The following is a 15,776-nucleotide window of genomic DNA, read 5'->3' on the forward strand; positions in this document are numbered from 1 at the left end:
ATTAATGTTCAAATTTTTGATTTTGTTGATACTTGAAAAAAAAAAAAAAAAACCCGGAATTACCTGTACAGTCTAACCTTCTTTCCCTATAATTTGAATTTATGGCCCCTAGTTCTGGAATTCTTTATAACAGTGAAAATTCTGCCTCCATTCATTTTATTAACCCCTCTCAGAGCCTTATAAGTTGTCTGGTTACCAAGCTCTGTAGCCCAAATAATTAAAGCCTTTGCTCATAGTCACCCTTTTGCTGATCTCACCATGTGAGTTGCCAGTAGGGCATCCAAACTGGATTTTTCAGAGAATTTCCTACTAATAGAAAACCAGTTAATCATCTTCACTTAATTGGTTTTTGATTTTTTAAAATATTTTAGTATATGACAGAGGATGAAACATAATTTAAAAATATAAATTACCCCTAATTAAAATTATTTTACTGAGACAGAACTGTTATGATGAGATCTAAGAAGTTTGGTGTATGGTCTGCTTTTCAAAAAGAGGGAGATTCAGTGGAATGTAAAAAAAATTGTCATGCAATTCTCAAATGCAGAGGAGGGGTCAACGTCAGTGCTTGCAAGTCACCTGAAATCTAAACATAATACTGATGTGAAAAAGACAAGACCAAAGAAGAAGTCTTTGGTCTTTTTATATATTGAATTTCATTAAAGGGGATAGCCTAGAAGAACTGCTGGCCAAATGTGCTGCTTATGGCAGATTTTCTATCCAAGCTATGACACATTCTAGCATGATCTGATTCATTCACACTAATATATTCTCAGTTAAATTAAGACTGATATATTATTAGTGCTAATTAAACAACATATAGTGTTCAGTTACAGTTGACAAGTGTCAACTGTAACTGAAAACCACAAGTTCAATACAAATCTCAAAAGATTTTTGAATGAAACCTTACACAATAATCAACAGAACTATAAACTTGGTTTAATTCCAGTTAAAGGGTCGTGTGATGCGTTTAGAATTAAAACATTGGTAAAAGGAAAACTAGATGAAGTTGGCCTTAATTCAGAATGCGATATTGTTTACATCCACTAATGATGGCACAAGCAAAATGCCAACATATGGAAGGCTATTAAATATAGAAAATTAGCTTTGCCACAACCATGTAATTCATTTGGCTGTTTTATATATCTTTTACGAGAAAGAAGTAAACTTAGTTCCTGTTAATAATGAAGAATTAAATTATAATGCTAGTCACAGTGAGAACGAATCGAATGATGACAACAATGAATAAAATGCTTGTATTTTTTATGAAGACAATAATTTAAATTTTGATAATAGAGAAAGAATGACACCAAATACTGTTTTCAAAAAAATATTCAAAATATACTGACCAATTTCCGATGAATCATATGGTTTTTTAAGAAATCTTCAGTAAGAAATTACATTTTTACAAAAGTATGTTGTACAACATGAGCAAAATAAATTGTCTCTGATATCAGATTGCAAAACTAGGTAGAAAAGCTTAATTCGTATGGCTGAAAGACTGCTTAAGCTTAAGACATGCATAAAACAAGCTTTATGTTCATCAAAAATTTTCATGGCCTGTGCCATGAAGATTTTTGACAAACAATTTTATGGTATTGCAAAATTTAATTCAAATTCTGAAACTGGCAGAATTAGTAGTGAAAGAAGTAAGCAAATTTAATGTACCTCTTTAAAATTTTAAAGAGTTGCATTAATTTTGCTTTTAAACTTCAAATTTCTTATTTGAAAAATTTTTCGAATGAACAAATGACCTAAGTTGAAAATTGTATGAATCACTTAAGAAAAGAATTACAGAATGTAAGAATAACACACTAATTTTGCTCTTTAAATATTTGCAAAATGCACATATTCCTAAAAATCATCAAGGTCTTGAATAGAATTATTCCTCAAAATTGAAGGTCACATCATTCTCAGAGAGCTTAAGGACACGTATGCAAGAAATGCAAGCAAGTATATCATCTATATTGAAAGATGCACTGTGAATGTCAAATGATTCACATTAAAAATTACAAAATGAATTTAAATTATCTGAAACTACTGGGATGAAATCCAAAAATATTGAGACAATTTATAATTTGCTTTCAAGTATTCAACCAACATCAACTGACAGCAAATTCATTTCTCCATGACAAATAATTTTTGTACTAAAATAAGATGTTCAATAAAATTTGAAACACTAAACATTTGGTGTTTTTGAAATTCTATTTTTTAAGAAAAAATAAACAAAAATTAATAAAATTTATATTTATTTAAATTTTTTTTGTTTTGTAGAAGGTGAACAAATATATATTTTCAACTGTCAATTAATCCCTGTCATTTTCAAATGTATGATTTATCAGCTATAATTACAGTCAAATCTCATTAATACAAAGTTCAAGGGACCTAAATTTTCCAGTTTTATAATAACAAGGTTTCCCAAAAAGTGTCAAAATTTTACCTTTTTTTTTTTTGTACATACTATATATCTAAGAATATATCAAAAATAAATTAATTTAAATCAATAAAATAAAATAATAAAATCAAAAGCCTTGTCTAACAATACAGTAATAGGAATAACACATTTTTTAAAGGTTTTATTTTATTTGTAGTATAAATTAAGAGAAAAACAATTAAAGGAAATGAAAATATTGTACAGTCTATATTTATACAATATTTTAGTATCACAGTAAAAAGAATTAAAATCTTAATACAAAAGGAGACATACAAACCATTAACGTTTTAATAAATTAATCTAATTAAAAGTAAGAATCCAATGTTGTTTGCACAGATTTTGTCCTATATGCATTTTTAACTACAGCACAGACATTATCAAATGCAATAGTTCTTTCTTTATCAATTGTATTGCAGACTAACAAATTCTCCATTATGCTCAATGCATTTTGGGCATCTTTTTTAGATGGCAGTGTGTGCTTCTTCACTTTTGCTGTTAACAAAAACATCATTGTTTTGCTTGGTGCTCAGCAGCTCTTCTGGTGTTAGCAATGCTGTGGTAGCAACTTCATCATCCACCTTCACAAACTCTTCAAATTCGCCAACAAAATCCATATGATCCTTCAAATTCCTCCAATCCTCAATGTTGCTATCACATTTGTCTGCTGGACCATGCTTTTCGATGATATTCTCTCCAAAGCCACTTTTTCTGAAGCAGGCTCTACATGCTCTCTTGAGGTTATAAATATTGCCTTGATCCAGTGGCTGTATAAAACTGGTGGTACTGGGAGGTAAAAACAACAGCTGTATATGTGTCAACTTAGGTGTCCTGGCAGAATATGCTGTGCAACGATTTGGAATCATCAAAATATTCCTTTTTTCTGAAGTCATTCTTCTGTCCATTTTTGGTAACCAAGACTGAAAAATTTTGACCTTAAGCCAAGCACTTCTATTGGCCTCATAATCACAGGAAGTTAGTTAACTTCTTTAAAACATCTTGGCTTGGAAAACTTACCAATCACAAGTGGGCACAGTTTTGTACTGCCAGCTGAATTGTAGCATAACAGAACAGCGTCTTTTTTTACTTAATTTTCCACCATGACAAGACTCTCCTCAAACAGCAAATGCTTTTTTTTCTGGCATAAAATTATAAAATAAACCTGTCTTGTCAAGATTAAAAATATTCTTTGCATTATATTTTTCAAGGATGGACCTTACAGAACACAACCAGTCTGTAGCTTTTTCTTTGTCGACTAATCGAGACTTGCCACAAACATTTCGCAAAACCAAGTTATTCCTGTTTAATCTTTGGAGCCAACCACTGCTGCATTTGAAGTCAATAATTCCATGTTGCTGATCTAGATAATTTGTCTTTTCTTTCAAAATTGGACCTGATATTGGAAAATTAGATGTACGCATTTGTTGGTACCACTCAGAAAGTTTTGTTTCAAGCTCCTTGTGTTTTGCACCATGAATTCATTTCCTGTTTTTTTATCACTTCGCCAGTGTCATGCACTTCCAAGTTTTTTTTTTTGGTTTTTCAGTATTGTAGATAAAGTAGGTAAAAGGATGTTATATTCCTTTGCAATGTCTGTATTGAACATTATTGTGATCATGTTTATACATGATCACAATAATGTTAAATATTTTCTTTTTGTGATTTTCTTAAGCATTATATCCAAGAACATACTGATAAACTTTATGTACAAATCAGCAGTTAAGAGTAATTTGATATTTATTTACTTTCTTGTACTGTGATTATTGAAATAAAAAAAGATAAAATAAACATGAAATATGCTTAATATGCCCTAACGTGGAAAGAATACTATCTCAATTAACTGTTTTAATGACACACACTAACCAAAAAAAAAAAAATTGAATGTATTTTTTTCAGTTGAGGCCTCCATATTTGGACACAGTATTCCAAATTTCGTCTTACAATTGCTTTATACATTACATTCCATTTCCATTTATTTGTACACATAATTATTACACATATATATATACACAACACTTACAAGAAGATATATATACAATTTTATGTACATTAACATTCTCGTTACACATATATAAGCATTTATATTTGACCTCCTGGTGCACTGCATACGTGTATCCGAGAATCAAGGGTGGCTCCTAGGCAAAAGCCCATCTCCACCTAGTTCATGTTTTTTGGTGCAGAACCTCTACAAAACTAGCCTAAAAACATGTGTGAGGTATTATACCACTGCCAATACAAGGCAGATGCTGCCAGGTGCCCTTCTCTCTAGGCCCGGGTTTACATTATCTGTTTTTGCACTAATGCACTAAGTCCTGCACCCACCGGGTGCCTACAAGTGAATTACTAGTGGAGAACTTCCACAAATTATCCTCACTACTACTGAGAAACAGTAATTATTATATTAAACAGATATATACAACACTTGTTTTAAATATGTTCATTCTCTGAATTACTGAGAATCAGGAAAACAATATATAATTAAATTACATACAATGGGCAATTAACAACACTGTCTGCTAGAACTTTCGAACCTGCCAACAAGCACAATAAGATAGCTACCAAATGTTTCTCATAAACCTTGTTTCACAGAAAACAATCTTTACATAACGATTGACATAAATCTTGTCAATAACAATTGACATAAATCAACGACATTAATTAACATAAATCAACACAATAACAATTCACATAAATCTTCTGTTTACATATAAACCTTTGGTCTTTTGTAAAGTCAATTCCCAGGAGAAGCTGAAGTTCTTAGCTGAGTCCTCAATATGAAAACTGTTCTTGAGTTCTCCAATAAGTTTGGAACCGCAGACATTAAATCCGCTCTAGGTTGAGAGTACAATGGACAGTTCAGAAGTACACGAATCCACATTTCATATTCCTCACACGTGCAGTACGGATCAGGCTCCAGACCACGCTCGAATAACTTAGCCCGGAGGGATCCATGCCCTTTTAGCAGATAAGAAGTTGTCAAAGAAGGCCTAAACCACGAAACCACTCCAGGGAGTGTTGAGAATTCCACTTGCGCAATATACTTTCTTGTTACAAGCCCAAATTCGCTCTCGTCCCATCTTTTTTGCCAGACAATGGTAAATTCCTTCCAAAGCCTTTTCTTCTCCCTTTTAAAGTCGCTGGCTGGGTCAGTCACAATTCCAAGCAATGTCTTAGACTGTCCTTTTTTTAGGTAATAAATCAAACCCCGGAAAGCAATATATAATCATACCGTCAAGTATTTGGAATGCGTTGTTTGAAACAGTCCTTGGAATATTACTGATCGTCAAAAGAACTGATCTTTGTGTGGAAATAAGTCTGTTTCACTTTTACCTTTGATACTTTTTGGTACCAAACACTTGCTGCGTATGATATAATAGGCAAAAATATGGTTTTAAAGTAAAGGTTCAAGGTTTTCTTTGATAATCCCCACTCTTTCCTGGAGATTTTGATAACTGAGCCTGTGAAAAAACGGATTTTGTTCCTAAGTTTTCACACGAGGCAGAAAGCTGAGTTTAGTTTGGGATATATAGAGGATTTGGGTATTATTTAATCGGATTCTGGGTAGTCTATTGTGGCTAAAATGGTTCTTAAAAGTCATAAAACTGGTTTTACTGGGGGATATTTTCAGTTTGTTGACTGTAGCCCATGCCATCAAATGATCCAAGATAGGTTGTATTTTCTCTTCAGTTATTCTCCTTGTGCTTCCATCAGCAATGATCATCTAGTCATCTGCATAGGCTATCTTACTGATACCATTGTGTTCCCTCGTTAACCACTGACCCAGCACAGCGTTCCAAAGGAGAGGTCCCAACACTGATCCTTGGGGGCATCCTCTTGACACCTGAGCTTAGTAAGTAAGATGTTTTGCCACCACCTTAATATGTCTCACTAAAGTACGATCGCATAACACTATATGCACCACACTCTGCAGATCTCAAGCTCCTGAGGGCACTTTCCCACCATAAAGTGTCAAACAAGCCCTGAAAGTCCACAAACACAGCGAGTACGTATTTAGCTGGCGAGTTGGACACATAGTTGGTCAGAAGATTTATAGAGTCTTCAGTCGACTGTCCTTTCTTGAAGCCGTATTGTGCTTCTGAACATAACTGATGATCTTCTGGCAATTTTTGGATTATTAGGGCTAACATTCGCTCAAACAATTTCCCCAGTTTGGCTAAAAGCAAAATAGGTTTATAGGCCAGGGGATTGATATTAATTTCTCAGGCTTGTGCAGTATCTTTAGTAGAGCTATTTTCCATTGACGAGGAAATATTCCTTCTAGTAAACACGTATTCATCAAATTAAAAAGAATGTGTGGAAAAATTTCAAATAATTTAACTATGACTGTATACTCAATCAGGTCAATACAGGGGCATTTCTTACCATTGAGCTTTGCCACCAGAGAGCCCAAATCCAGGAGTGTAAATGGTTCAATGTCCGATGGTCCTTCATGCTTTTCATTATATGACGTATTTGCATATGTTCAGGTGAATCTAGATCCAATATATCTTTGGGGAATAGGTTGTTAATTGTGGAATCTACCGTAGACATCCAGTCTTAGTCTCTTGACCATCTACTTTAACTGTGTTATAAACATCTCTGCCAGCTCAGGACCCTGGGTGTGCCAAGCCCATACTCACCAGATGTGAGCCCCTGGGGTGGATATTGTCCAGTAAATCATCAAGGGGACACAGAGGGCTTTCCTGGGAGAGTCCAGGAAAGCTCATGGTAGTTATATTGTTTTTAATCCAACCCCACCAAGCGTATAAGTTATTTTATGGTTGCTATTAAATAAGACCTTGCATTTTGCTGCATTAAAACATAACTGCCAATTTTCTGCCCATTCTTGAAGCCTGTTCGAATCATTCTGTAGGAGCTCTGCTTGGCACTGATCATTAACAATCCTCCTAATCCATACATCACCTGCACATTTTGACACCCTGTCTCCTATCTCTTTGTAGATGTTGTTTATGAAAACAACATGCAAGAACTGATATTTGAGAGATCCCACTTTTGATGTTACATCAACCTGAAGAATATCCATTAATCACAAACATCTGTCTTCTGTCCTGCAGCCAACCTGTGATCCATCTTAGAGTCTTTTCAATAATCCCAACATGTTCTAACTTATACAGAAACCTCCCATAAGGGACTGCGGAGTCAAATGCCTTCCTAAAATCCAAATAAACTATGCCAGAATTGTTCCCTACATGACCTCATGAGTAACAGTGTCAAAATAGCTTACCAGGTTAGTTAAAACATGATTTTACCTTATCAAAACCATATTTGTGTCCTTCAGAATGTCATTTCTATCTAAATTTTCCTGGATTGAACTCTTAATCATTGCCTCAAAGTTTTTTCCCTACCACTAAAATCAGACTAACTGGTCTGTAGTTAGTGATTTCACTCTTAGAACACCCTTATGTATTGGCAATATGTTGGCGCTATCTTCAAGAGATGCTATGAACACCTCAGCCAGAAGGGGATAGGTTACATAATAATTCCTATAATAATAATTCACTTACATAACTATAAAAATGTAATTATTATGTAATTGATACATGATCTATTTACTTAAATGTGGTAAGTACACGATACTATGCCTATTCATTTCTGGCTATGATACTTGGCACCACAACCTATAAGAAGAAATAAATTTATGGGCCTCCTTGCATTTTTCACAATCCTCCATTAAATGAAGTTCCACGAGTCATAACACATTATACTAAAGAGAATGTGTGTGCGTGTGCATGTGTGTGTGTTGATTTTAACAGTGGAGATGGCTACACTGTTGTACAGTATACTGAACAGAAAACATCTTAAAAATATTTTGCTAAAAACCAAAATAATAAAAACAAAGTATAAGCAACCAACCAAATTTTTTGTACCATTCCTGAACAGAAATGATCCTATTCAAGTGCTATTTTTTTACCTATTTACACAGTTTTTTTCCATTAACATGTGGATGGAAGAACCAATCTAAAATCGCATTTGTTCAAGCAATTTTAAAAATAAATTGTTCAAAATCAAAGTTACCCTAGAATGTAAGTGCAGTGCAAAAGATATAGTGTTCAGAAACAAATTAAATATTAATTATTAGTTGCCTTGCCATACCAGCATTACTTGAAGAAGAAACTCCACCAGTCAAGGTATTGGACATAGCTGCATCAGTAGGCAGTGGATGCACTGTAGATCCTGAAGGTATCTGTGGGTTACATCTCATCACTGCAGTGCTTCCTCCAACTTGAACAGCGTCACCCTGACTAGGAGCACCATTACGCCTTACATCAGCAGAAGCTGCTAATTCAGCACTTTTATCTACAATATTAACATATTTACTATTTTGGACACTCATAGATGTATTGAATATTTACTGAAATGCAAGTTAACTCAAAGAAACTACTATTAAATTTATTTCCATGGCTGGTTTAACAATGTGTTTAACTGCAGTTTCAACTCATCTAATCCAAAAGTAGGAGTCATTATATATTTTTTAATATTATTATTCTTCTCATCTTGATAAAAAACAATAATCAGTGACAGAATTGGAGGTTTTAAGTGTGCACACCACCATTAACATGAAATGGAGCAATGCAAAAATATTAAATAGGAAAAAATTTAATACAACAGTTAAAAAATATTAATGTTGACTATTGATATAAATTATTAATAGTCCACAACAGACCCCTTCCTTCTGCCTGTCTGCACTGCATGGAGAACTTCATGTCCGCCCATGTGTAATCCCCAAATCATTTTCTTCATCTAGTTTTTTTACTTCAACCACACCAAGTGTACAAGTTATTTTGAGGCTGCCATTCCCCAAACCTCGCATTTTGCTACAAAAGAATACAGGTGCCACTTCTGACCATTTCTTGAAGTCTAAGTCATCCAGAAGAAGTGCTGCTCGACATTGATCATTAACTGCTCACCTGATTTGACATCATTTAGGAAAACCAAAAATAACTGTGGTCCCAGTACTGATCCACGGGGAACTCCACTTCTTGGGCTAGCCCAACTTGAAGGGTAACCTTTAATCACAACTCTCTTCTTCTTCCTGCCCTGCAGCTATGGTGTAATCCATCTCGGGATCTTCCCTGTGATCCCATGTTTCAGCTTATACGGTAACCTCTCATGCAGGACAGAGTCAAATGTGTTGCATTTAGCTCTCATGAAGGACTTTTGAAAAGTCCTGGATGACAGTGCTCTCAAAAGTTGAATGTTAAAATACAAAACAATGTCAAAATTATTTCCTATGTTTGGCTTGTGACGGATGACTCTGCCAAAATAGTTAATCCAAAATAGGCTAAGAGACAGAATTTCATTTCATTACTTCCCATTAAAACAGCTTCAGCATGTTTTATCTGCATTTTTTTCAGACACTTTTAAGGTAACAGTTCAGTTTGCTGTATAAATTATGTAACATAACTGAATTCATAAAAACAAAGTTCAAGGGAACTAAATTTTTAGATTTCCAATTTTGGCACATTTCATTATGCAATAATGATGGCTGCCAAAACTTGACTATTTTCTTTGGCACAAATGTCTTAACTTTTGGTTAAGCCTTGTCGAACAAAATAAGAATAATACTTTGTTCAGGCTTTCTTTTATTTATAAGAGAAATCATGAAAAAAAAAAAAAAAAAACAACAACAACAACAAAAAAAACTAACATAAAATTGAAATAAAAATATATAATTAGTATCACATAAAACAGTAAAAGCAGGATCACAGTATTAACATTAAACCAGTACATGCTTTAAAACATTAAGATTATAACAATGAACTTCATAATAAATTAATCTAATTTAAAAGAAAGAATCCAATTTCATTTTACAGACAAAAAATGCAATAGTTGTTTCATTATCAATGTTAATGGAAGCATGTTCTCTAATATGCTCAATACATTTTGGGCATTTTCTGTTGAAAGCTGAATGAATGTGTTTTCCCTTTCACTTTCATTGCTGGCAACAAAATTTTCATCATTTTGCTTGACAGTCAGCAGCTATTGTGGTATTGCTGTTGCATTTGTTTGTTGGAACATTTTTTTTTTTTATGACATTCTCTCCAAAGTCACAATAGAGTGACTTTGGAGAGAATGCCATAAAAAAAAAAATATATATATTCATGATTTATAAAAAAAAAAAAAAAAAAAAAAAAAAAAAACAAGCAAAAAGTGATGACTTTTATATCCAAACTGAGAACATTTGTTTCTACACATCCATCATATTACTCAATCAATCCTCCAATAAGCACACAGCGACAAACATAGCATCCAGTGCTTCAGCTACAATGTATGGTATATAGATAGCCACACAATTAACTGCCAAAATTATAAAATTTCAAGAAAAGCTATGCACTGGGAGTCAAGTTATTATATGTGGAAGGATGGACAAAGAAATAATAATTGTCATATTTCTATTTGTCTGATTTTAATGAAATTTGGAATGGCCTGACAAATCTTTCTAAAAGAGCTAAATAATTTTATGAAAATTCATCCACTAGCAGTCAAGTTATTACATGCTGAAGGATGGATGGATGGAGAGCCAGATGAACAAACAAAGACAAAAGGTACTTTAGGCATATATGCTAAAGCACCTAAAAAGGATAGAAAGACTACCCTTTCAACTCTATTTTTCAGATGAGCATAACAGGTGTATTTCAGTTACTTACATCTCTCTCTCTGTTCAATCTTCAGTGTCAAATAAAGTGTTCGAATAGGAAAGTACACAGCTTGAGGGAATACTCGGCCAACTTGACTCAATAAGTTCATAATTACTCGACCTTCATTGCGAACTAAGCAGGTTAACAACTGTGGTATCCAGGGTAGCCACTGAACAGCAGGTACACCAACACTGTATTTATCTATTGCTTCAGCTAATGAAGATCTGTCATCATCATAGGTTAACAACCACAGAACCTAAATAATACATACATTAAAAAAAGCCAAATATTTATTCATAAACTTCAAAGTTTACCAAACTTTTAATAAGAGTTTTTAAAAACCACTGAAAGCTTTTAATACAAGGGTAAAATGAAAAAGATTTTGACTGTCTAAATTTAAACAATGTGTTGTCATAGTTGTAAATTTAAGGATTAGTATTCATGCTTCTACTGAACAACATGGCACATTTGCTGTCCTGCATATGCAGGGAATGATGTGCAGCAGCAGAGAATGTGCAGTTTATAACACATCTGTGAATGGCAAATTTAGCTGCAGAATCTGCATGTTCATTTCCTAGAATTTCAAATTGGCTTTGAATCCAGCAATTTAACTCCCTTCTGTTTTTCCTTAAGTTGTCACAGAAAATTAAAGTTTTTTTTTTCTTTTATGAGTGGGTGTGCTGGGAGTTTACTATGAAGTGCTTATACTGCACTTTGAGAATCAGTACATACTACTCACCAATGGGTATCCAAATGCACTGGCATTACGGCCACTCACTTCAATAGCATGTGGTATTCTTTTGATCACCATGACACACTCCTATGAGCAAGAGACTACAGCAAGCATAGTCCTCCCTCCTCCTGCTACTGATGTGAGATGGTTGGTCTAGCTTTCACCTGATGTTCAAGTTTATCTCACAGGTGTTCCAATTGATTCAAGTTGGGACTGTAGCCATTTCAAACTTTTTAAGTTCACATCCATGAACCATTCTCAAACAGTGCTAGCAGTGTGGCATGGCCATAATCCTGGGGAAACAAACAAGGGTCTGTATTAAAGAAATGCCACATTGTAGGGTGAATAGAATTGTTGTTGTTGTTATTTGGTTTTTAGGAACATTAGCAACTAAGGCCATATTGCTCCCGGATATGCGGTGGTCATTCCCTGACCTTTCCGCATCCTCCGTATTTGGTGGTGACGGGCTCGAACCCCGGTCTAATCAAGAAGCGCGTGCTATGCACTGCTGCTCCTTCCCACCTGGCTACGGAGGCGCCTGAATAGAATTGTTCAGAATGTTAAGGTGGAAGAATTCATGGTTTCCCACACAATCACTAGAGGTCCTAGGCCACACCATAATCATTTTGTTGTACTGGTACATTGCAATGTGCAGTGTGCTAGTACAAGAAAGCAATGTTCAGCAGATATTCTCCAGATGATTTTCCATACTCATCCATATGATTGGAATAGGGTGTGTCAAGATTCATTACTCTACAGAATCGATTTCCACTGCTTCATGGGCTAATTACAGTATTCATTGTACCATGAAAGGCAAGACTGCTGATTGTGGCTAATGATGCTTGACTTACTCTTTGCTCCTCCTCCATGAAAATTAAAGCTGTGGAGTTGTATACATTGTGTGTTTGTGCAAACTTCAACCTTTGTTGAAGCTTAAACTTGTTGCTGATGTTTGTTTTGCAGGGAAATGATGAGATTATGTTACTCTTTCAAGGTTACCCTATGGTCACATGGAGTGGGTTTCCATGATCTTCCTGTCATTGCTGGATAGTTGTAGCACTATGATATGGAAGCGTGACAGTCTACGCTATCCAAAGTCAACAGTTCACTTTGGATGGTGAAGGCCATTAGCATTCAAAAATTTACAAGCAACAATAAAATCTAACAGTAACTACTCTCAAAATCAGTTAGCTTGGCTCTATGTGCCACAACGAACATAACTTGCATGGATCAAAACCCCATCCATATATAGCAGTCCAAGTCACATGTTTATCCAGGATGGTTTAAAGGACTATGAAAACAGGTGTCTCTGGATATGTTTTGGAGGGGAGCATACATTAGGCTTCATCGGAATAGTGAAAGCTTGAAATGTCCAAAAACTAAGAGAATAGTATATAACTTTAGAGTTAAAACACTGCGTCGCAGTGGGCTGCATGTAACTTAACAATACTTTTAACTTCTTATCAAAAGCAGAATACTCACAACAAAAGCTTTCCCAAATTCAGAAGTTACACTTGCTAATATAAAATTTTTGTGGTGGGAGATAGTTAGAAGGAAAGGTATAATGAGAGTGGGAGTAATCTACAGATCAGAAGATAGTGAGGATTATGATGAGAACCTCTACATGTAAATGGAATGGCCTATCAAATGTGAGTGTCTGCATTATGGATGATTTCCGTCTTTGCCCAATTGACTAGATCAAGTGGGAGAGAAACTCACCATACGGAACAAATTTATTAATTTAACTATATGATTGTTATTTGTATCTGCATGTTAGGGAAAGTACCAGGCAAGAACATTCTAGCCCTGATTATCACCCACAAACCAGATAGCATAGTGCTGACAGTATAGGAACCAATTAGAAGGGAGCAATCATGGAGTTCTAAGGTAGCTATGATGAAGAGAGAAAGTAGCAGTTGTTAAAGGCAAAGGAATGGGTTTTAATTTCAGGAAAGGAAATGACAGCTTAAGGTGGTTTCTATCAACTGAAAAGATAGCTCACAGAGCAAAAACACATTAGAATTATGGTATACCTTTAAAGTCATAGCACAGAAGCCTTGAATGCTCATACACCATTAAAAAAGAACAACATGAAAGAAATCCCACAATGGAATGATGAACTAGCCAGTTTAACAGAGCAGAATAAAATGGGATGGAAAAGTTAGAGCAATAAAAAATACTTAAGATAATAACAGCTATAAAATGATCTGTAATAGTACCACAAAATAGGTTAGGCTAGCAAAGGCAGATTATGAGAAATTGCTGGCTAAGAGAGAGAAGGGCAGGGACAAGGAGTTTTTCATGTATGTGGAAACAAATCAGATTGGACTCTTGCGTAAAGGGTGAAGGAAAGTCTTAGATAACCTAGGTGGTGTTGCAGATGAATTGAACAAGAATTTTGGATTGATACTTACAGGAGACCTTCACATGTGGAGAAACTGTGCAAATGAAGATAGGAAGTATGAAATTGCGATACTGAAATTTAAGATTATTTATTAGAAAAACTTTTGTGCCTAAAGGCAAGTAGGGCTCCTGGAGTTGATAGCATATGTTTAGTCTCTAGAGCAAAGTTTCCAGCATCCCCCTCCCCCCATACTTCTCCTTCAACCCATGCATGGTACTAAGTACTATAGGTTTTGATACCTTTCGTGTTTGGGGTTTTCATAAAAAAAAAAAAAAATATATATACACAGTAATTTTGAGAGCATCATCATCAAGTTCAGGAGAGATTCCTTCAGATTGGAGAAGTGTCTTTATGTGTTGCCAATAAATAAAGATGGTTCTAAGAGTGAAGCTGGTAGTTACCAGCCAGTCAATATGACTTTGGCAGTAGGAAAAATCATGGAGGCAATAATGAAAAGTGTAATACAGGATCATTTAAATAGAAATGGAATTATGAATAAAACACAGTATGGTTTGTAAAGAGAAAATCGTGTTTAACTAACCTGGTTAGCTACTCTGACGGCCACTCATGAGTTAGATGCAAGAAATAATTTTAACTCTATTTACTTGGATTTCAGCAAAGCATTTGAAAGAGTCCTGCATGAGAGGTTATACAATCTGGAAATTTTGGAACCAGATGGAAAATTCTTAGATGGATTGTAAGATGTCTACAGGGTAGAAGGTAGAGGGCTATGATTAATGGTTATTCTCAGACTGGGCTAACAAAGAAGTGTTAGTACTGGGACCACTGGTGTTTTTGATTTTGATAAAAGACATCAACAAAGTGATACAGGGAATGATGTCAAAATTTGCAGATGATACCAATATCGGTAGAGTAGTTATTGATCAGTGCCAAGCAGGGTTTCTTCAATATGACTAAGATAAGACTTCGGTGATGGTCATAAAAGACTCTGTTTTAGTATTAGCCACATGGTACAAGGACACTCTGGGTTTTTGCTGCAATGACAAAAAAATAAAAGTAAAAAATAAATAAAAATAAAATAAAATAAATTTAGTACACTATCTATTTGACTTCCATCTCATGTAGGTATCTACCCAGCTGAGCTTTGAATTTTCCCAAGCTGTCGTCCTTAACCACCCAGGGAAGCAACGTATTCCAATTCATACTTCAACCCTAGTAATTTGAATTTACAGTAGAATGTCAGTTATCTGGAATAATTTGAAAGGCTGATCTTTCTTTTTTTTTAATTAACAGTAGTACAGTAAGCTCTGGTTATAGGGATCATGTTTTCAAATTGAATTTTGATTATAATAAGAGAAAAGTTGAGTTTATAAGAGTTTTTTTTTAACAGATTGTACAAACAAAAAGCCCAATAAACCAAAAACTGCAAATTTTTTTATTGTTTCACGGTTGTGACCTCTAGAATTCTATGTGACCTTCAGAAATGTGCTTTAGAAAATATCACAGAAACTACTGGGTTTTCTCGGAAACCATGAGTGAATTTCAGATTAGTTTAGCTCCAGGTTTGGGAAAAATAATATCGGCCCG

At 34.6% G+C, this 15,776-nt stretch overlaps 1 protein-coding gene across 6 annotated transcripts in view; it reads right to left on the reverse strand.

Annotated features, from left to right (window-relative positions):
* Nucleotides 1-15,776, reverse strand: part of Nipped-A (Transcription-associated protein Nipped-A) — a 1,216,281-nt gene that overhangs the window by 201,985 nt on the left and 998,520 nt on the right. For 5 of the 6 annotated variants that reach the window (XM_090382460.1, XM_090382459.1, XM_090382462.1 and 2 more), the window contains 2 exons: nt 11,101-11,347; nt 8,546-8,749 (listed from right to left, as the gene is read on the reverse strand). In XM_090382460.1, coding sequence (XP_090238586.1) covers nt 8,546-8,749; nt 11,101-11,347 — 451 coding nt within the window. The remainder of the gene's footprint in view (nt 1-8,545; nt 8,750-11,100; nt 11,348-15,776) is intronic. The other variant, XM_090382463.1, reaches the window with a different exon arrangement.

The sequence above is a fragment of the Mastigoproctus giganteus genome, chromosome 10 (assembly GCF_048544385.1).
Source record: "Mastigoproctus giganteus isolate SK-2022 chromosome 10, ASM4854438v1, whole genome shotgun sequence".
Lineage (NCBI taxonomy): Eukaryota > Metazoa > Arthropoda > Arachnida > Uropygi > Thelyphonidae > Mastigoproctus > Mastigoproctus giganteus.